A 23,933-nucleotide genomic window follows, 5' to 3' on the forward strand; every position below is an offset into this window, starting at 1 on the left:
GACATCAGACCAAAATTTCTTACGATTTTCTGCCAAGTCAGTACATAGAATTTTACTTTCGAATTCATTGAACGCCTCTCGCATAGCCCTTCTCACTCTACATTTCTCTTCCCGTAATTTTTTTTGTCTGCAAGGCTTTGGCTATAATTATGTTTGCTGTGAAGTTCCCTTTGCTTCCGAAGCAGTTTTCTAACTCGGTTGTTATACCACGGTGACTCTTTTCCATCTCTTACGATCTTGCTTGGCACATACTCATCTAACGTATATTGTACGATGATTTTGAACTTTCTCCACTGATCCTCAACACTATCTGTCCTTGAGACAAAACGTTTGTGTGAGCCGTCAGGTACTCTGTAATCTGCTTATTGTCACTTTTGCTAAACAGAAAAATCTTCCTACCTTTTTTAATATTTCTAGTTACGGCTGAAATCATCGATACAGTAACCACTTTATGATCGCTGATTCCCGGTTCTTCATTAACTGTTTCAAATAGTTCGGGTCTGTTTGTCACCAGAAGGTCTAATATGTTATCGTCACGAGTCGGTTCTCTGTTTAATTGCTCAAGGTAGCTTTCAGATAAAGCACTTAAAAAAATTTCACTGGATTCTTTGTCTCTGGTACCCGTTATGAACGTTTGACTCTCCCAGTCTGTATCCGGCAAATTAAAATCTCCACCCAGAACTATAACATGGTGGGGAAATCTACTCAAATTTTCCAAATTATTCATCAGGTGCTCAGCCACAAAAGCTGCTAATTTTGTGTCAGAATGAAACACCAACAAGTAGTTGCCACAAAATAGAGAGACGTTTTAGTACAAAATCATCAAGCAAATACTATTCAGGAAAAGTAGAACCTGAAAAGAGCTTAACGCTTCTCCGATCTACACAGAATCGTGACAAGTGGACGCGGCTGTGTGCTCTGTAATGTTGATATTCTCACGTAAAAAATTTAATACTTTTTGAAAATTTTAAAAGCTTAGTAATTTAGCAAACTGATGTATATCTCAGGGTTGTTATGCCTTCTAGACTTGATTGTTATAAAGATGTTCACCTGAAAATGTGGCTTTCAGTGTCACAAAACCTGTAGTTATCCAATAACAAAGAATTAAATACGGCTGAGGCAGTTATTAAGACCCAAGATGGCTTCTCTTAATTGTGGTTGCCCTAACTACAAGGTAGTCTGCAGTTTCCTATGAAGATTAACCCTATGAATAGCAACATGTTTTCCATAATGGGCATTATCAAAAGGGGAGGGAATGGAAGGGTGGGGGGTAATTGGTGCAGGAGTAGTTTGTGCCCACAACTAAAAACAAAGATAAAAAACAAAGTTCATTAATTCTCATCAACTTTTATTAATAACATGTTTTTGAGGAGCTACTGATCTATAAGTTATGTTTACAACCTGAAAGTATCCTTTAGAACAATTTTAGCTAAACCAACGCATTTTGTGAATTGTTTACATCGTTGGGAGAACTGCTTCGTGACCACCACAAAAAACTGAAGAACGGCAGCTTCTATTGACTGTGTTTGGTTAATGGTATATAGATGTGAAAGACAGGTCCTGAACCAGAAAATGTGTATATGACATTTGTCTTGAAAAGTCAAGTTCACTACTAAGATCTAAATAATTAGGTTAAGTTTAACTTTAAAATTTAAAACAAACTTGGAATCTAATACAAGAAATCACTAACAACAATAAATATCCTTAAAAATTTTAACATTAATCACATGACTAGATTACAATGTTTTTGAAGGGGTTGTATAAATATCCCCCAGCACTGCATTGATACTAAAATGGTTAAAACATGCAATTGTAAAACATTTAAAACAGGTGACAAGAAAACCCAAAAATAATGTTTTTCTTGATGCAGTAATTTTCTAACAGTCGTATGTGTTATAGAAATTTATTTAATGAACTTCTTATGTGCAACCAGTTTTGGCATGACATTGATGCCATCTTCAGGCCCCGAAACGTCATAGTCGTAAAATCGCAATACAAGGAAGGAGCCATATACTTAGATCCGTGAATCAAATCGCTATCCAACAGCTCTTGGTGGCCAGAGGACACAGACTGGTGCGGTTTGTAAACATCGATGAAGATGGCATCAATGTAATGCTGAAACTGGTAGCATATAACAAGTTCATATAATAAATTTCTACAATACATACGGCTGCTAGTAAATTATTGCATCAACAAATACATGTCAGCCGTTGTCCCACAGTCCATAATGGACAACAAAGATTAAAGAATGCTGCTGTCCAGTCTGCTTAGTGACATCTGTTTGTAAAATATCATAAAGGTCTTCTTACATTTAAGTACATACAATTTAGTTATCGTATCACACTTTCGATTCCATAAGGATTGCTGAACTGAGAATGCCGTTTACACATTCACTCACCAAATATTACAAGCCTTAAAAAATAAAATATCAGCAGTTCGAATTTTTTGTGGTGTTTGATTGTGTAGCTCCTGTTATACTCCCAGAAAAATTCAAGTCTTAGGGATCTAAAAGCTATGTAAGAAATTGTTTTGAATCATTCAGAACAATGAGAATGAAAAGGGAGTCTCACAGGGTTCAATTCCTTCTATATGAGAATGAGCTTCTGTTTAAGATTCAGCATTTAGAATGGTACATTTGCATGCGATACTACTGTTATAATGCATACATAGAAAGCCACAAAAGAGATACTTAACAATTATGAATTATTAAGTGATTCTCTGTAAATGGACTAAAATCTTGGGAAAACACGCTATATTCAGTTGTGTTCAACAATTACAGTTATACCAACGGTTGATGTAGCACACAGACAGGAGACAGTAAATGTGGTAGAATACTCCCAATTTTTGGTTGTACATTTTCATGAGAACTTGAACTAGAAGATGTCTCTTGTGTATCTTCTCAAACAACAGAATAACTGAGTACAGGAAATGTTGCATGCACAACTTACATAAGCATTCATAGCTACATATTGTCGGCCACAGTTCACACTGTTTGGCAGGACTAAGGAATGGCCTCATGTTTGTTTGAATTGAAGTTCACATGTTCTTCTAAACTTCTGGATCGTAAATTGACAGAAGAGGCGTTTCCTGCATGCTGGGTTTGATAGTTCTTCCCATTTAATGTGCTGATCGAATATTTTGCTGTGGTCTTTTACAGTTTCTTTGTTTTTTTAAATAGATTAATGGGATGCCATTAGGTAGTGCAGTAAAAGATGGGAAATCTGACACATTATAGATAGGTCAATGATAAGACACATCTGTATTTTGGTCGCTGTTGGTATTTAATCTTTACTCAGAATATATCTTCAAAGAATCCTTTGAAACAGTATGGGTAGGTATCGTGAATGGATAGAGATTCAACAATATCCGCTATGCTGATATTTCCTGGCAGCTTAAATAGTCTACATCTTTTATCCAAACTCAATGAAAATAATTAGCGTTATGACCTAGAAACCAACGTGAGTAATGCAAATTTTTTTATTATCAGAGTGAAATACCAAACTGTTAACAAAATTCTTCATTCGTGTCGCCATATTCACTGTAGCTACTTTAACATTCATGAGGGTATCTATGTTCCATTGTTACAACCAAGCAATATTAGGAACGACATGACCATCGTAAGAATCGGTGGTAACAGACACCCCCTCCCTTTCTAAGAAAATTTCCATACACACAAAACATTAACATAAAATAAGCAGTTTCTCAGTAGGCAAACAAATACTGATAACCAGACACCATACAAAATGATTGAAAAACCACAGACAAGAGCCTTTTCCATTCTTCACCCTCTCCCACCCATTCTCTCTCTCCCCCCTCCCTCCCCCCCCCCCCCAGTTTCATTTCACGTCTTGCTCCTCGCCTTTTTCTCCAGCACACTGTCCATCACACTACTATCGACTTTTGTCATTATGTGTCTATCTCCCACACCTGTTCACTACAAAAACCCACTCCATTACTATCCCATCATTATTCTTACGCATGATTTAAGTATACAGCAACATAATGAAATAGAATAATAAATATATAATTTACTACAAAAATTGTATACGTCAAAGACAAACTAGTGGCAATGTTGACAACATTACAAAGCGCAATACATGCTTAGAAATATACCGATACAGAGTAAAGAATGGTGTACGAAAAAGTGTGCTATGTAAAACGCAAAAATGCATAGTTCTGCAAAGCAGACGGAAAATCAGACTGCAAGTATCAGTGTTCAATGAAAGAAGAAACGGAAGACCTTCCATTCGAAGGCTTTGCCTGATGTAGGCGAGATAACAAGCAGAAATTATCGTAAGTGAAAACCAAGAAATTGTTAATGAACTGTTTTTCGATCTTAAAAACAAGTGAAATTGAAAATATTTCTAATTACAGGCCACTGCTTATGCTTTACCTCAATACAGTGAAACTCGTGTGATGAGAAAAAAAGGCATTTCCTTGTAGTCATAATGACGGAATAAAGACGCTCTCAGAAATTTTTATCCAAATATTCATGGTAGACTAACTGAACAAGTAAGCAAACGCACATATCGAGGAACTGACGTTGACAGTCAATGAGATAACCCGCAAGAAAATAAAGTTTGTACCGTGAAAGCGAGAACCATATTTTTCAAAATGTGTTCAGCAACCATTATCTCTGAATCGATACAGAATTAAGATTGCCACCTTGCAACATTTTTCTCACCCTTTTGTAACGAGCCGACAACTGGACCTTCACCGAGACAACGGACAAACCGCTTGACGCATTTGAGATGCACAGGAGAGCTGTAGAGGAGGATGCTGAGAGTATCACGGACTAATAAAATTCTTAATAATGACGTTCTCGACAAAATGGAAAGAGAAAATGTAGTCGTGGCCACGGTAAATGCAGAAAACTGCCGTATCTGAACTATGTAATGGGAAATGGAAACACTTATAAACCACTGCAGAACATTCTTCAAGGAAAAATGCTCGCTGAAAGACGACGAGAAAACAAAAGAACTAGGCTCGGGAACTTTAGCACATAGACTTGACACCCGAGCGAGAAACATTTTGAAATAAGCAAAAATGGTGTAGATATGATGTTAACCAAAATCCGAAACGGAAAGGCACTAGAAGAAGTAGAAGAGAAGGAAAGGCGGTTTCACGGAAATGAGGGTAGGTCAACTTTCGATGCGATACGAGGACAACCTGTGACCTTTTAGGGTATTGTTTAAGATACAGGTTCTGTGCCCATAATGGTGACGAATAAAGGTATCTTAAGCAATATTACAGGATAACATCTTTAGCGGAAACGTAGCGACTTTGAATCGAATATACAGAGTGTCCCAGAAGGAATGGTCAGTATTCAAAAAGTCTAGTAAGCACGGGCTTTATAATCAATACATTAAGAGCTATGAGCTCTTCTTCATATTTTATAATGTGCACTAATGTCTTCTACTGCATGCTCCTTGCTTTCTATATTCTGGGAGGAGCTAGCAACCAAACAAAGAAAAATTGTTTAATAGATATAGGCTTTAAAATGTATACGTCAAGAGTTACGGGCACCTGTTTAGTACAAAATACGTGTTTCAAAATAGTGAATATGAACAAGCCCTCATAGCTGTTACTGTATTTATTTCCGGAAGTTTTTCTTGTTCTAATCCATACTACACCCCCTCAAAATATGAAAACCGTAGAGCTTATGATAGAACAGGCCTGTTTCACAATATCAAGTATGAATGTATAGAGCTCTTAAGATATGCATTTTAGTGCCCATGTTTACTAGACTTTTTTGCTTCGAATGATCGTTCCTGCCATTTCCTTGAATATTCGCCATTCCTCCTAGGACGCCCTGTATGGATACTGAAGTTGGTGACATTACGCAAAACATCGTATAAATATTTGAAATAGGAAGAGCACCACCTTACAGTCTGAAAGTAAGTACAGTAATTGCTGAAGTTATCCCGTGCCCGTCAGACGACATTGCAAGCCTCGTCCGTCTGGTCGACGAGGCAGTCTGTCCAGGGCACCCAGGTGCCGTTCCAGCGCCTGGGGTCAGCCAGGTCGGGCTCCGTCTCGCCCTCCTGCTGGGGCTCCAGCGGTTGCGACAGAGCCTCCAGGCGGTGCAGCAGCGTGGCGAGGACGTCTTCAGGAGGTACACCGTCGCCGGATTCGCAGGGGTCCTCCAGGATGTTGAAGACGCAGAAGTCGGTGTTGTTCTGGAGGGAGCACAGCGGCTCCAAGGGACGGTCTGGACAGGAGACGGTTGCCTCCGCGCGCAGCCTCAGCACCTCCTCGGCTGGAGTGCGGCTGCCGAGCGCGCTGGATAGGGCGTGGCCAGCCGGGCTGGACAACACCTGCTCGGCGTCGTAAGGGGGCGTGTACGCCGCATCTTCCGAGCCGCTCGCTCCTTCGTACACCTCTGCCCTCTGCGTTCCTGTTAGGCAGGCAGATATTTAAATGTGGGCATCAGTTCTTCTTATCAAAACTAAATCCTGTTATCGGCAACTACTCACTGGGAATAAAGCAATCCTTCAGCATACGACTACAAAGAACCGCCTATGATTAATACGATGTAATAAAGGAACACCTGCAAGAACGTGCTGGAACTGAAAAGTATGTATTTCAAGAATGTTGTTGGTCTTCGTCCCTACTATACGAGTATGACAAAAAAAGGAAAATTAGTTGCAAACTACTGTGTGTACAGACTTAATTCAACAAGTAAACGTCACTACAGATATTGACATTTAGGTTATGACATGACCGATATGCCTGGCATCATTGGCGATGATGTGGTGCAGATGAATAGCGAAATTCTGCATGACCCGCTGAAGTGTCGAAGCATCGATACCGTCGATGACTTCCTGAATGTCAGTTTTCAGCTCAGCTGTGGTTTTGGGGTGTCTACTGTGGCGGAATGGTTCTAGGCGCTTCAGTCCGGAACCGCGCTGCTTCTACGGTCGCAGGTTCGAATCTTTTCTCGGATGTCCTTAGGTTAGTTAGTGGTTGTATGTCTAGGGGACTGATGACCTCAAATGTTAAGTCCCATAGTGCTTGGAAGCATTTGAATTTTCTGGTTATTGCTGTATAACTTGTTTTCATTATAACCCCACAAAAAGGAGGCGTTTGTATTCGGATCCGGAGAATATGGCGGCCACCCCAGGACCATGCCAGTGGTTATCCAAAGTGTTCCTCCAGGACATCAAACACTCCCCTGGTTCGATGAGGTCTAGCCTCGTATTGCATGAACCACGTCTTAGCGAAATCATGGTCACTTTGGATAATAGGGATGAAATCATCTACCAAACCCTTCACGTAGCATTCGATAGCGTTCCATCAAGGAATATCGCACCGATCATTCCGTGACTGGACATTGCACACCACACAGTCACCCATTGAGGATGAAGAGACATCTCGACCGCGAAATGCGGATTCCCAGTCACCGAAATGCACCAGCTTTGCTTACTGACGAAGCTGTCACGTTCAAATGGCTTATCAATGATAAGATTCGCTGATGACGTTAGTATTCGTAGGGCAAGAGTGGAAGAACTGCGGGAGCTGTGGAATTGAATTTAAAGTTTAATGAGAATACATCATGGTCTGAGAGTAAATCCAAGGATGACAAACGTAATGAGGACCATCAGGAAAATAGGACAAAGTAGAATGATAGTAAGAGAAGAAATTCCGCAATGTTGAGGCAAAACTATACATGACGGACAGAGCAGGGAGGACAATAAAAGGTACTAGCGGTGGTAGAGATGGCTTTCTTTGTGGAAATCAGATTACTAGTATCAAATATCAGCATTAATTTAAGGAAGAAATTTCGGAAAATGTCCGTTTGCAGCACAGGAAAAGAGTAGAATCCTAGCGTCTGATATGTAGTGCTATAGAAAGAAGGTGAAAATTTTATGGACGAATAAGAGATGATAAGCTTCTCTGTAGAGTCGGCGAGGAAAGGAATATATGCAGAACATTGAGCAGAAGGTACATAATGATAAGACGTGGTGAAATATTAGTGATGTAGGGCAAGACAGATATTGGAATATATCCAACAAATAATTTAGGACGCTGGACGCTTGTGCTACTCTCAGATGCAGAGGTTGATACAGGGAGAAAATTTTGGCGAATTGCCTCAAACCAATCAGGCGATGAAGACACAAAAACTAAGAAAAGAAAACACCTCCCCAATTCCATTTCCTGGAAGATCCACACTTCTCATTATCTGTTATAGGTGTTAAGCCCGGCGCGAGAATGGGGAACTTAAATTTTTAAACGAATCTAAGGAAACCCTTATTAGTTGTAACTGTAACTTCTTGATAATTCTGTGGGAACCTTGGTCCACCATTACGTTATAACTTCCAGATTTAGAATTAGAAAAAAACATTTAGTGTTTCTCAGTTGTTTAATTTTTAAAACAGTAGCAAATCTACTAGGAATGTACTGACGTACAACATACCACCTCTTGAAAGAATAAAAGAGATCACTGAGGAAACAGCCTCACTAAATGACACTGATGTAAACAAAGTTCATTCACTAAAGGATGCAGAGGGGATATATAGTGGTATAGACACCAATACGAAAACCATCGCGACCAAGAAAACTTAACTAAGATAAATATCAGTCTAGAGAAAAGAGACAGTATGTGCTGCAGGGCTCGAAATGATTTCTGTGTTCGTTTCGTGGTCTTCAATGGGTCCTTTTATGTCGTGAAGAGAGGGGTAGCTGTTAGTCTCAATGCACCAACTGTAGCTCACCCTGTCTACTGGATATCGCAGTCATTATTCAAATAATGGGTCTCCCTTTTCCAAGACTAGAGAAACTCAATCTAAGAGATGGAAAAGGCAGAGGATACGTCTAAGAGTAATGGAGATGAAACTATTACCTTAGCCATGTATAAACTTAAAGTGGACACACACAGCACGTACGGAAGCGAGCCAGAATGCCCTTTCCGAAAACAGGTTACAAAGAGAGACGGAGAGAGATAGAGATAGAGAGAGAGAGAGAGAGAGAGAGAGAGAGAGAGAGAGAGATAGAGAGAGAGAATGTGTAATAAAATTAGTCCAGGAAATAAGATTGGAGATTCATAGGACTCACGAGATGACGATCTTGGTACGAAACACGGACCTGTCAACTGCGTCATTGAAAACCTCACTAATTTGATCGATTAATTTGAGTGTCAAAACTAATTTTCACCAGCCAAGGAACTGTACTGATGGCTTCCCTACATGGCAGACCATCGGATGGAAAGGGCTAAATGTTTTTTTCCGATCACCGCTATATTAATATTAAAATGGATCAACGTGTCCGGTAACCTGTAGGTCAAAGTCCCTCTTATCTGGAGTCAGATAAACTGTTAGAGCTTCCTCCCCAAGTGAGGTACGTTGGCATCGGCCCTTCCGTGGGTACTGTGCAGTGGTACCTCAAGTAGCAAACGCCCGGATGCCCCGTCTTTTTACCTCAGCCGTGTGAAGTCACTTGAAGTATCGGGCACTTCTCTCTGTCAATAGTCACAGCGTCTAAATTACCGCCATTGTAGAACGCGGTTATCTCTCCACCACCCTGTAAGCAGTAATATGTATCCAGCAGCTAGCAGTCACTTAACATGATAGGCGACTGGGCAATTGTAGCACTACGGTAGCTGCTACCGTGCCCGCAGTACTGAAGGCAAGGCTAGTATCTGGCACCACGGGAATGTCTGCCGTAAAGCTGTAAACTTCATCGTGCCGCCTCTGTACTGCGATTCCCATGGATTTGTATTTCTCATTTTCAAGGCTCAACTCTTGTCATTATAGGTAATGGTTATCGATTTCACTGAACTTTTGATGTGTTTCCCACGGGCACTGCCTTATCTACGGCAGGAGGGAGTTAACAAAATCATGGGTAAATGCTAGCAGACAAGAAAAGTTATGAGACAATGTTCTCTTGACTACACAATACACATTCATATCTAACTTTATTGATGAAATTATGCTTACTGCGTCTCTCCTCTCTGCCTTTTTATTTATTATATCATCGACTAGATAAGCATCCTCCGTATGTAGGAGATGAAAGGTGTCGGCGCATTCATGGGACAGCAGATCAACATGAACATGACTCTCTCGCCATCTGATCGAGAACAGACTGTAATGCTTTTATATCACGCCTGGATAGGCGGCGTGTGGTTCTGCTCCAGAGGACTGCTTCTGTAATATAGGCGGTGAGTGAAGGAAGCGAGTAGGAGCAGGAGAGGTAAAGCACTTTGGTACTGCATGTAAAAATGTCTCTGAGCAGTATGGGACTTAACATCTGAGGTCATCAGTCTCCTAGAACTTAGAACTACTTAAACCTAGCTAAAGACGTCACACACATCCATGCCCGAGGCAGGATTCGAACCTGACACCGTAGCGGTCGCGCGGTTCCAGACTGAAGCGCCTAGAACCGCTCGGCCACCGCGGCCGGCTAGTGCATGTAACTTTAGCACTTTTTATAGATTCAAGAACACAAGTAAATATCAAATGCATTCATAGCTTCGGCTAGCATGAGCACGCTGGTGTGAAGCCGTAGTCAATGTCTAATCCTGTGAAGTTAGGATGACTGTTCTGCATAATCTCAAAGCTATGAAATACTCGTTGCTGTTCAAACCTTAACTGTACGTAACTAACACACAGTCTCATTAGCAAGCTAGCCCACTCGGTGGCAGATGCGATATTTCCAGGCCGTCTGCTCTCGATGAAAGAGGCCCAGGTGAACGTTTCCTTGATGCAGTGTGACAGCACATGACAGAGTATGACTGACTTCTGCAGCTACCGCTGTTAGCGATCTCTACAGTGACGGTGTGACAGGTCTGGCCGCATTCAGTGTCATCCGAGGTTCACATTGCTGTCAGGCGCAATGCTTGATGTTCTGCCTGCATGCATTAGCGCATGAAGTCGTGCCTGCTACTGGAGGTAAGGCCTACCATCAGTCGCCGGAGCCTGAAACGTCACTGGATAATATCTCTAGACGTGGGTTTGTATCCCAATTTTGTTCTTCAAGACACCTTCCACATCTATTCAAACTTTGTTGAAACACTAATTTGTGTGTGTGTGTGTGTGTGTGTGTGTGTGTGTGTGTGTGTATGTGCGTATGTGTGTGTGTTTGTATGCGTGTGTGGTACCATGTGTGGGTGTGTGTGGGGATGTGAGGGTGTGTACTGGGGGAGCTAGTTTGTCCTAACTTTTGTGTGTATAAATTATTGTTTCACTATGATACAGTGATGGTTGCTCTAGGGTGAATACATTGCACACATTATGTGGTACTACGCTTGTAGTGTCCAAATGGGTCGTTATTTATCTAGTACGTGTTTTCTTAGTTCAAAAAATGTTTGTTTGCTAATGTTTGGTAATTTATAATGTCTTCTTTACTATTACTGTTTTTGGATTTAGAAGTTTTCATGTACGGCTAGGAAATGCTTCTTCTTCGTGAATGTTTCTTTTGAGGTACGGTGGTAGTTTTCTTGTCGGAGGGGTTCCGCAAATGTTAAATGACTTTTTCTGTATTTTCATGCTCTTTTATGATTTTTACACCTTCTTTCAAGTGTTCTGTTAGTCTAGTCTAAGTATGGAGTATCACAACCCTTACACAGTAGATTCTAGATCTTTGATATATGTCAGAATCATCCTCCTTCTTTAAACGTTTCTGTATTGAGCTATTATTGTATCCTGAGTATGACAAGATCCTGAACGTGGCCTGTCTACGGCAGTTTACTGTTTGTCTGGAGACCTAGAAATTTTAGATGTTAAATTTCACTAATCACATGGAAATTCTGTGAAATTATATATATTACGTGGCGTGTTGATTCTTTACTATTCTGTCATATTGTATCAGTGTTTCTTTGGCATCATCCGTGGCTGTCGTTGGTAAAGTTCTCCTCCCATCAGCCGCAGACGACCCAATGGCGCAGTCGGATCTCCAGCAGCCGCTGAAGGTTGAGCCCGGTCTCCCATTGGCCGCAGATGCACCATATGTCCAGTCGTGTCTCAGGTCGCCATCGGTGTTTGGATCTGGCCATGAAGACCCTCCCACCATGGCCCGCCGCATGAAGGCAGTGCCTCCTCTCTTCAGATGCAGCGTCGCCTGACTAAACCATCTCTTATTAAGGATGGATTGGTATACATTCCAGGGAGTCATCTATGCTACAACCAACCGTACAGACATGGACAGTGGGTTGCTGCACCTAAGAGCCATTGGCAACACTTCATCTGAATATCATAGACAAGCAGACTGAATGTAACATAAATACCCCAGGTTTCTTTTGATGGATGTTCACGACACCATCATTGCATCGGCTGGTGGTGTGTTTGTCACGACATGCAGCGCTGTGATCGCCGACAAATCATCCATGGTATTACGTGACAGCTGTAACAAACACCATATTCTAATCAACAGGCTAACAGCGAGTGTTTCCGGCATGGTGCTCGCTGAAATCTGCCACAAAGCTGTCCTCTAGCTCGCCACTGACCGTCCTGGCTCTTACCTTGCTGGACGTTCACTATGACTGTCCAAGACTTGTGTCCCACTGGACTCCACGTCTGACCGTTCATAGCTCCTGTCTCACTGGACGCTCTCTGTGATGGTCGAGGACTGTCGTCTCGCTGTTCACTACCACCATATGTCAAGGATCGCCCTCACGGTGGACTTTCACTGACACTCGTCCACGAGTGACCTACAGTTCTCAGACCATCACGACCGCTGGTGATATACATCTCTGTTATTGTATTTCTGTTCCTTATGGAGTCCTCTCCAGTTCATTATCTTTTGCACTAGAACATCGCGTCAATACACTGTGTTAAAGTGCGAGGCCTAGAAAGGTACAGTATTACTGCGCAATATTTATGCATGGAACGTGTGTGAGTTAGAACTCGGTCTTCTTAGCGAATATGTTGACAATCGAAGTTGTAGAACTCGCACGTACAGTATTGACACTGTATTCGCTATGTGCTGCGAAACGAAAAGCAACAGGAACTCGCGATGGCGAAAAATTGTCTTCGAATGCGTTCTAAACACATGATCGAATGAGATATTGATATGTGGAAGGATTTTTTGATTGTAGGGCGCAGAAGGCATTTTTCTTAATTCTCGCTTCGCTCACTCATCCGTTATGAGAAAACTGAAGTTTACTGATGTCTATTGTAGGAAATTTAATGTGTTTCCATGTGGTATAGGGTTTTTAGAGGATACCATGCATATTCTTAGATTTTTAGGGGGTGGAACTGTTTTTCTTGTTTTTTTCCTTGATGTTTAAGCAGAAGAACCTAAAATCTATCCTTCTCAGCGCAGTCTAGTGTCGACATTATTCACCAGAAAATCAAACCTGAATAGCGAAATTTACATGAAATTTTGTCTACTTTGCATAGAGTAGTTACCTTCGAAAAAGCCATAGCCTCCGGTATATAGGCGAGAAACTGAAAGAACTGCAAAATTTTGACGTTTTTTGCGTTTTTCGTCTAGCTCCCACAAAGCAGCAGACACGAAACTCGTATTCAGCACCTCAAGAAATCCACAGGAGCCCTCACAAGAAAACTTGCGTAATTTTGTCACGGAAAAATCACCCTGAGATGACGACGAGGCTATTGGACACCTTGTACATTATATGTTGTACAACAGTAATTATAAGACATAGAAACTAGGCGACTGGTTCAGTAATGACTATTTCTTGTGAATGCTACGAAAGAAGTTGCAATTCAGTCTTTACTTCCAGGGATTTGTGCAAAGAGGTAAAATATTCCGGAGGTAAAATAGTCCCCCATTCGGATCTGCGGGCGGGGACTACTCAGGAGGATGTCATTATCAGAAGAAAGAAAACTGGCGTTCTACGGATCGGAGCGTGGAATGTCAGATCCCTTAATCGGGCAGGTAGGTTAGAAAATTTAAAAAGGGAAATGGATAGATTAAAGTTAGATATAATGAGAATTAGTGAAGTTCGGTGGCAGGAGGAACAAGACTTCCGGTCAGGTGACTACAGGGTAATAAACACAAAGTCAAATAGGGCTAATGCAGGAGTAGGTTTAATAATGAATAGGAAAATAGGAATGCGGGTAAGCTACTACAAACAGCACAGTGAACGCATTATTGTGGCCAAGATAGATACGAAGCCCACACCTACTACAGTAGTACAAGTTTATATGCCAACTAGCTCTGCAGATGAGGAAGAAATTGAAGAAATGTATGATCAAATAAAAGAAATTATTCAGATAGTGAAGGGAGACGAAAATTTAAGAGTCATGGGTGACTGGAATTCGGTAGTAGGAAAAGGGAGAGAAGGAAATGTAGTAGGTGAATATGGACTGGGGCAAAGAAATGAAAGAGGAAGCCGCCTGGTAGAATTTTGCACAGAGCACAACTTAATCATAGGTAACACTTGGTTCAAGAATCATAAAAGAAGGCTGTATACATGGAAGAAGCCTGGAGATACTGACAGGTATCAGATAGATTATATAATGATAAGACAGAGATTTAGGAACCAGGTTTTAAATTGTAAGACATTGTCAGCAACAGATGTGGACGCTGACCACAATGTATTGGTTATGAGGTGTAAATTAAAACAGAAGAAACCGCAAAAAGGTGGGAATTTAATGAGATGGGACCTGGATAAACTGACTAAACCAGAGGTTGTAAGGAGTTTCAGGGAGAGCATAAGGGAACAATTGACGAGAATGGGGGAAAGAAATACAGTAGAAGAAGAATGGGTAGCTTTGAGGGATAAAGTAGTGAAGGCAGCAGAGGATCAAGTAGGTAAAAAGACGAGGGCTAGTAGAAATACTTGGGTAACTGAAGAAATATTAAATTTAATTGATAGACGCAGAAAATATAAAAATGCATTAAACGAAGCAGGCAAAAAAGAAATACAGACGTCTCAAAAATGAGATCGACAGGAAGTGGAAAATGGCTAAGCAGGGATGGCTAGAGGACAAATGTAAGGATATAGAGGCTTATCTAACTAGGGGTAAGATAGATACTGCCTACAGGAAAATTAAAGAGACCTTTGGAGATAAGAGAATCACTTGTATGAACATCAAGAGCTCAGATGGAAACCCAGTTCTAAGCAAAGAAGGGAAAGCAGAAAGGTGGAAGGAGTATTTAGAGGGTCTATACAAGGGCGATGTACTTGAGGACAATAGTATGGAAATGGAAGAGGATGTAGATGAAGACGAAATGGGAGACACAATACTGCGTGAAGAGTTTGACAGAGCACTGAAAGACCTGAGTCGAAACAAGGACCCCGGAGTAGACAACATTCCATTGGAACTACTGACGGCCTTGGGAGAGACAGTCCTGACAAAACTCTACCATCTGGTGAGCAAGATGTAGGAGACAGGCGAAATACCCTCAGACTTCAAGAAGAATATAATAATTCCAATCCCAAAGAAAGGAGGTGTTGACAGATGTAAAAATTACCGAACTATCAGTTTAATAAGTCACGGTTGCAAAATACTAACACGAATTCTTTACAGGCGAATGGTAAAACTAGTAGAAGCCGACCTCGGGGAAGATCAGTTTGGATTCCGTAGAAATCTTGGAACAGGTGAGGCAATACTGACCTTACGACTTATCTTAGAAGCTAAATTAAGGAAGGGCAAACCTACGTTTCTAGCATTTGTAGACTTAGGGAAAGCTTTTGACAATGTTGACTGGAATACTCTATTGCAAATTCTGAAGGTGGCCGGGGTAAAATATAGGGAGCGAAAGGCTATTTACAATTTGTACAGAAACCAGATGGCAGTTATAACAGTCGAGGGACATGAAAGGGAAGCAGTGGTTGGGAAGGGAGTGAGACAGGTTTGTAGTCTATCCCAGATGTTATTCAATCTGTATATTGAGCAAGCAGTAAAGGAAACAAAAGAAAATTCGGAGTAGGTATTAAAATCCATGGAGAAGAAATAAAAATTTTGCGGTTCGCCGATGACATCGTAATTCTGACAGAGAGAGCAAAGGACTTGGAAGAGCAGTGGAACGAAATGGATAGTGTCTTGAAAGAAGGATATAAGATGAACATCAACAAAAGCAAAACGAGAATAATGGAATGTAGTCGAATTAAGTCGGGTGATGCTGAGGGAATTAGATTAGGATATGAGACACTTAAAGAAGTAAAGGAGTTTTGCTATTTGGGGAGCAAAATAACTGATGACGGTCGAAGTAGAGAGGATATAAAATGTAGACTGGCAATGGCAAGGAAAGCGTTTCTGAAGAAGAGAGATTTTTTAACATCGAGTATAGATTTAAATGTCAGGAAGTCATTTCTGAAAGTATTTGTATGGAGTGTAGCCATGTATGGAAGTGAAACATGGACGAGAAATAGTTAGGACAAGAAGAGAATAGAAGCTTTCGAAATGTGGTGCTACAGAAGAACGCTGAAGATCAAATGGGTAGAACACATAACTAATGAGGAAGTATTGAATAGGATTGGGGAGAAGAGAAGTTTGTGGCACAACTTTACCAGAAGAAGGGATCGGTTGGTAGGACATGTTCTGAGGCATCAAGGGATCACAAATTTAGTATTGGTGGGCAGCGTAAAGGGTAAAAATCGTAGAGGGAGACCAAGACATGACTACACTAAGCAGATTCAGAAGGATGTGGGTTGCAGTGGCTTCTGGGAGATGAAGAAGCATGCACAGGATAGAGTAGCATGTAGAGCTGCATCAAACCAGTCTCTGGACTGAAGACCACAACAACAAGAACAACAACAACAACAACGTGCAAAGAGACGACCATTTCGTCTGCCTGCCTATAACGCCCCACCGTGTCTGTGTGTCTCGCCTTTACCTCTGATGAGCTTCCAATGTCCGACCCGCACGGCTGCGTTGCCGGCCTTTTCGTCGATGTTGACGAGCAGCTCGGTCCGCGGGTGTGGTTCATCGGCCACTAGCTCTGGCCACACGTTGACGCCGTCCAGGTCATCTGGGAGGGAAGATGCGTTTCCTCCTGGAAATAAAAGGAAATTGCAGTATTCGTCGTCCCACACGTTGTAACATTTTATAGCATATCGTCAGGGCGTATATATTGTGAAAATAAATTAGAATGAAGGTGCTTTCCCCCAAATTATAAAGATTACAATGTGTTCCCGAAAGATAGTCCGTGTGTAGATGGTGTTTTGACATACAACAGATCAACACCATACATTCCTGCTTTGGTTTTTCCATCTTTGTGAGTTGAATTTGCCTTTTAAAACCCCGCATCTACAAATTACACTGTTACAGATGCACGACATACGACATACGATTCTTCTGCTTCAGCAACGTGGTGGAGTTTCGCCACTATGCCATCATTTTACTTTAGGCCTAAGTCACATAGACTGACATACCAACGCTTTCAGGGGAGACAGATAACGCGTTCCAGCAATACGTATGCTCAGGCACAACTGACACCAATGGGTAGGAATGCGTCAGTCTAGTCGAGATTGAAACAGTGCAATGAAAAGCTAAATTAAAAAACGTATCAGAACACGACAATTACGGCAAAGTAAAATCTTGGTAATTAATAATAAACATATTCAAATGATAAGCTGACCTTCCCAGAAGCCATTGTCATACTATTATTTCGCCTTTCTAAAGATATTGTTAAAACGATAACATTAGGAACGTAGTATGATGAATGAGAGTAATGTAACGAACGTGCCGTTAATAGAATAGAGGTGATCTAGCAGGAAGCCTCAAGACTGTTCGCAGACGATATGGTTGTCTATAAGAAAGCACTTACGTTAGAAGGCAGTATCAATCTGCAGAGCAATCTACACAGGATTAATTAATAGTGTGAGCTCTGGCAGTTCACCCTGAATGTAAACAAATGTAACACATTGTGCATACATAGGAAAAGAAATCCACTATTGTACAATTACACAATTGACGATAAAACGCTGGAAACAATATCAACCGTAAAATATCTAGGAGTAGCTTTCCAGAGCGACCTTAAGTGGAATGATCACGTAAAACAAACAGTTGGAAAAGCAGCTTCATTGGAAGAATCTGAAGGGTATGAGGGGTAGGACGTTAAAAATAAAAAAAATCGATTTTTCAAAAATATGACTATGCAGCAGTAGGTTTAATAATGAATAAACAATAGGAATGCTGGTAGGCTACTACGAACAGCATATTGACTGCTCAACTGTAGCCAAGATGGACACCAAGGCCTCTCCTACCGCAGCAGTACAAGTTTATATGCCTACAAGCTCCGCAGACAATGAAGATATTGAAGAAACCTACGATGTGTTAAAAGAAATTATTCAGATAGTTAAGGCAGGCGGTCATGAGGGACCGGAATCCGATAGTAGGAAAACGAAGAGAAGGATGAGTAGTAGGTGAATAAGGACTGAGGCTAAGGAATAAAAGAGGAAGCCGCCTGGTAGAATTCTGCGCAGAGCATTACTTAATCACAGCTAACACTTGATTTAAGTATCATGAATGAAGGTTGTACCCGTGAAAGAAGCTTGGACACATTGGAATATTTCAGGTACATTATTTAATGGTAAGACAGAGATTTAGGAACCAAGTTTCAAATTGTTAGACTTTCCAGTCTTGTGGACTCTGACCATAATTTATTGGTTACCAACTGTAAATTAAAACTGAAGAAACAGCAAAAAGGTAGGAATTTAACGAGATGGGACATGGATGACCTGAAAGAACCAGAGGTTGTAGAGAGTTTCAGAGAGGGCATTAGGGAACGATTAACAGGAACAGGCGAAAGAAATACAGTAGAAGAAGAATGCGTAGCTTTGAGATATGGAATAGTGAAGCCAGGAGAGGATTGGGTAAGTAAAAAGGCGAGGACTAGTAGGAATCCTTGGGTAAAAGATGAGATATTGACTTTAATTGATGAAAGGAGAAAATATAAAAATACATTTAATAAAGCAACCGAAAAGGAGAAAAAAGCGTCTCAAAAATGAGATCGACAGGAAGTGCGAAATGACTAAGCAGAGAGGGCTGGAGGACAAATGCAAGGCTGTAGCGGCACATTTTACTAGGGGTACGATAGATAAAACCTAGAGGAAAATTAAAGAAACCCTTGGAGAAAAGAGAACGACGTGTATGAATATCAAGAGCTCAGATGGAAAATCATTCCTAAACAAAGAAGGGAAGGAGTGTATAGAAGGAGTGTATAGAGGGGCTATGTATCTGAGGACAGTATTACGAAACTGGAAGAGGACGTAGATGAAGGTGAGGTGGGAGATACGATACTGCGTGAAGAATTTGATAGAGCACTGAAGGACCTAAATCAAAAAAAGTTCCCGAGAGTAGACAACATACCATCAGAAATTCTGATAGCCTTGCGAGAGCCAGCCATGACAAAACTCTTCCATCTCGAGAGCAAGATGTACGAGACAGGCGAAATACCCTCAGACTCCAAGAAGAACATAATAATACCAATTCCAAAGAAAGCAGGTGTTGAAACAGGTGTGAAAATTACCAAAGTCACAGTTGCAAAATACTAACACATATTCTGCGTGCAAGGGACGCAGTGGTTGAGAAGGGAGTAAGGGTTGCAGCCTATACTGTATGTTGTTCAATCTGTATATTGGGCAAGCAGTAAAGGAAACTAAAGAAAAATTTGAAGTAGGAACTAAAACCCATGGAGAAGAAATAAAAAGCCTTGAGGTTTACCGACGACATTGTAATTCTGTCAGAAAAGGACCTGGAAGAGCAGTTAAAGGGAATGGACAGTTTCTTGAAAGGAGGATATAAGATGAACATCAACAAGAGCTAAACGATTGTAACGGAATGTAGTAGAATTAAATCAGGTGACGCTGAGGGATTTAGATTAGAAAATCAGAGACTTTAAGTAGTAGATGAGTTTTACTATTTGGAGAGCAAAATAACTGATGATAGTCGAAGTAGTGAGGATATAAAATAAAGACTTGCTATGCAAGGAAAGCGTTTCTGAAGAAGAGAAATTTGTTAACATCGTGTACAGATGCAACTCTCAGGAATCCTTTTCTGAAAGCATGTATATGGAGTGTAGCCATATATAGAAATGAAACATGGATGATAAATAATTTAGACAAGAAGAGAGTAGAAGTTTTCGAAATGTGGTGCTACAGAAGTATGCTGAAAATTAGATGGGTAGGTAGCGTTACTAATGAGGAGGTACTGAATAGAATTGGGGGGAAGAGGTATTTGTGGAACAACCTGACCAAAAGAAGGGATCGATTGGTAATACAGATTTTGGGGCATCAAGGGATCACCAGCTTAGTACTGGAGGGAAGCGGGGAGGGTAAAAATCGTACAGAGAGACCAAGAGATGAATACACTAAGCTGATTCATCTGGATGCAGCAGTTACTCAAGAGATGAAGAGGCTTACACAGGATAGGGTAGCATGGAGAGCTGCATCAAACCTGTCTCTGGACTGAACAACAACAACGTGCCTGTTTTGTAGCACACATCTTCCTGAATAGTTTGATGGATAAAACACTTATATTTGAGAGATTATAAGCTACATTATTTGGTATTACGTGTACGAAGATGCTCTTGATGGTGATGAAAAGCTTTTCTTGAAGTAGAAAACTGGGCTCCATGTGGAGCTAAGACTATTGTGCAAAAATTAGAATGTGTGGGAGACGTACAGAAAAGACCTGGTGCCAGACCTAGAAGGCTGAGACAAGATTTGTCACGAGATAAATTGTGTGATGGGAAGGGAATAAAAGGGACAGGGTGACTGACGTATGCAGAAATTGACAGGCAACAGACATATTATGGTTTGGTAATAAGGGGATTTAAACAATATGAAGCAAGCAGTTTAGTCCTTATACTTCCACAAAATGTCCTAAGACAGTAACCCTAACCCCAACTTGTGCCCAAAGGGAAGTGAATCATGATGTGGCTATTAAATGCCAATTGCTGGTAGTGAAGAACATCATCGCAGATATTCTCTACCAACTGCTGTAATGGAAGCCATCAAACCTGTATTAAGGGACCTCGTGTATGAAAACTTATTGAAGAAATGTCTTCATGGTGGTACCCAAAACCCAAATGAAAGTATGAACCCGAGTGTATGGGAAAGATTGACAAAAACCATTTTTGTTGGAAGAAATGCAGTTGCTATTGGTGTTTATGATGCATTTAGGTGTTTTAATGATGGCGCGAAAAGCAGGAAATATATTTTAGAGTGAACTGCATGAAAGCTTTGTATCCGATCGACAGAGAGCGTGTAGTGAAAGCAGACAAATCACTTTCGGAGGTGAATAAATGAAGAAGAGTGCATCACAGAAATGTGAAAAGGAAGGAAACATATTTAGAAAATGAAAAAGCACCTTCTAATTGTGCTAGACAATCCCAAAAGAATGCCAAATACTTACTGTATGCGCTTAGGCACATCTAACACCCAAAATAAATATCCTATTAGTTTCAAACTTGGCATGCTTATTAAACACAAACCCCTTAATGCAAAACCCTATAAAACTGTGGTAGAAACTTAGATAATTAACTAAAAAACTTGACTTTTTTGTAAACATGTAGTTTAAAATGTAACATTTCATTCATTTTTTCATAAACTAAGTAAATTCTAGAGTTTAATACACCTGTAAGAAATGTTTGTATGATGTGCAAAATTCGTCGAAGGATCTCTCTTAGTTATGGAGAAAAGTGTACCTATATCAACAAATGCAATCAATAGTAAGTGGAAAAAATGATGAAATTTCACATGCAAAAACAATTTATTTTGTTATGTTTTTCCACTTCAACTGCTACGAGTGTGAATTCTGAATCCTACCGGATCATGTTGACGAGGTATTATGAATTTATTTGCGAAAGTATAGACAGTGGAAATTAAAATTTCCTGTTGTGCCTCTCCTGCTCCAAGTCGACCCGTGTGACTTCCTACCCACCCTTAAGGAAACGTAACTCATCCACAAAGGGAGCGGCCCACAAGTCGTTTATTCCACCGATTCTTGAATATTGTTCATCCGTTTGGGATCCTTACTCAGTAGCACTGATATAAGAGATAGAGAAAATCCAACGAAGAGTGGCACATTTCGTCACAGGATCATTCAGTTGGCCAGAGGGTGTTACCGAGATGTAGACGTTACAAGGGAGGCACTGTGCACCGGGAAGAGGTTTACTACGGAAATTTCGAGAGGGCACTTCCTCCTACATCATTTTACCATTTTAAAATCACTGTAACGGAACTCATTCATTAAACAGTAACCGACTGGTTAGAAACTCTTGCTACATGCAACTGCGTTTCTTCCGAAACCGACGAAAATAATGAAAATAAGACGTACAGAACGCAGAAATTCACGACCTGTATTTGCGTCCTTCACGATTTTCATATTTTGGGAATTGGGCTGTGGTAAAAGGCCAATTTCTCTGCCTAACGTCTCGTTTCCCAGTGTTGGAGACGTCATCAGAGACCATAACATCTTAGAAAGCAGTTACAATTTCAAACAAGACCAGGCAGCCGAAGCGTCTATATGTATCAACGCAAGCGTCACTTCGTGTCTCCTAAAATTGTAGAGTCGCCTCGACATATTTTACGGAGCTTGTAATGCGGAAGAGATGGCGCTGTATACTTGATTTAATTCTAAGGCACGCAGCTTGTCTAATTTTAATCCTCCTCCTTCCCTATTAAAGTTATTCGTAGTGCTCAGAGCCATTTGAACCATCTTCGAACGGTTCCCCGGTGTCCGACCGTTATCTGCTACACCCGATTTATCCCTTTTGTGCAGGCAATATGCTGTCGTATGCACGTACGAACGACAAAAACGACACCCTTCTCAAGGAACACAAGAGAAATTGTCGTCTGGAAAACAGTGAAAATCGGCAGTAGCATTGGCACCAGGGAACCGCCTAATTTATTTCTGCGATGCTATTGTTCCGGCGAGATCTAATCATTATTACGTCAGGATGTGCAGAGAGGCCACAGCAATTGAAAAGCACAAGAACAGCTCTAAGAGAAAAGAAAAACTAAACTAGGGTTGTGGACTTTAGTGCTATATCAACAAACGCCGCCAAATCTTCCCCACTATAAGCTACATAACATATGTCGGCGTGACTCTGCGATATACACACGGATCCGATGACGACACGAACCGATCATTGCATTGAAACCTGTAAATAATTCTGGTTGTTGAGTTATTCGACACTGAGGATGGAATCATTATAGGAAGCCGAAACATTAGGCAGTCAAGCATGCCTCGTGCCACGGCACCGTGCACAACAAACAAAATTAACCAAGACGTACTATCATACCCAAAAGCAACCAAACGACCTGAATTTCTTTTCACTTGACTTGCATTCAGCGCCCATAAAGTAACTGTTTTGCGAGTCCTCTAATCTCTTTGGAGCACAGTCGTTCGACTAGAACACTGCTCTTTAAGGTAATCAGTCGAGATGTAAGTCAACATCACAATATTGCAAATAATATGAAATGCTTTATTAGAGATGAGACAGCCCATAACGTTCGTAGACTTAATCTTATTACTGTAAGTCACGTTTCAAAATCACTGCAACACTCATTATATTTTTGAGTTAACCAACTCCGTCACGTAAGTGCTTCCAGCAACCTTTACGGAAAATTAAATATATGGACAAGAGATTTCGAGTAAGTATCTGGACTTCTAAAATTCTATGAAATTTCGAAGTGTTTTTACTCTTTAAAAGGTTTCCCAACACCTGTGAAATGTCGTTCCTGATACGAGTCGATAGTCATAAACTGGATTTTGAAGTAAGCAGTTAAAAGAAACGAGATTAACAGCGGCAAGTGCTCTAAGTAAACCACAAAATTAATATGGTATCACGAGAAATTTCTCTGTAGTAATGACTGAGCAATTATTTATGCATATTTTAGAACTTTCAACGACATGGCGGACCATTTTGTTCTGTATCTGTATTGAAACCAAGCACCTACAGCCACGGAAACTACGTAAAAGCTTTCGTACCTGACCGAGTTTCGATTACAGTAACATTCGTCATCGGTGACCGGGGGTAACGTTTTCACCAATATCAGTTAAAAAATCTGAACTTCAAAA

The 23,933-nt window shown here is 40.8% G+C and overlaps 1 protein-coding gene across 1 annotated transcript in view; it reads right to left on the reverse strand.

Moving 5' to 3' along the window:
- Positions 1 to 5,933: 5,933 nt before the first annotated feature.
- LOC126355273 (arylsulfatase B-like) overlaps positions 5,934 to 23,933 on the reverse strand; it is a 76,437-nt gene continuing 58,437 nt past the window's right edge. The window contains exons 9-10 of the mRNA XM_050005561.1: positions 16,741 to 16,899; positions 5,934 to 6,397 (exon numbers count right to left, since the gene is read on the reverse strand). Of these exons, the coding sequence (XP_049861518.1) occupies positions 5,934 to 6,397; positions 16,741 to 16,899 (623 nt within the window). The remainder of the gene's footprint in view (positions 6,398 to 16,740; positions 16,900 to 23,933) is intronic.

The sequence above is a fragment of the Schistocerca gregaria genome, chromosome 3, assembly GCF_023897955.1.
Source record: "Schistocerca gregaria isolate iqSchGreg1 chromosome 3, iqSchGreg1.2, whole genome shotgun sequence".
Classification (NCBI taxonomy): Eukaryota; Metazoa; Arthropoda; class Insecta; order Orthoptera; family Acrididae; genus Schistocerca; species Schistocerca gregaria.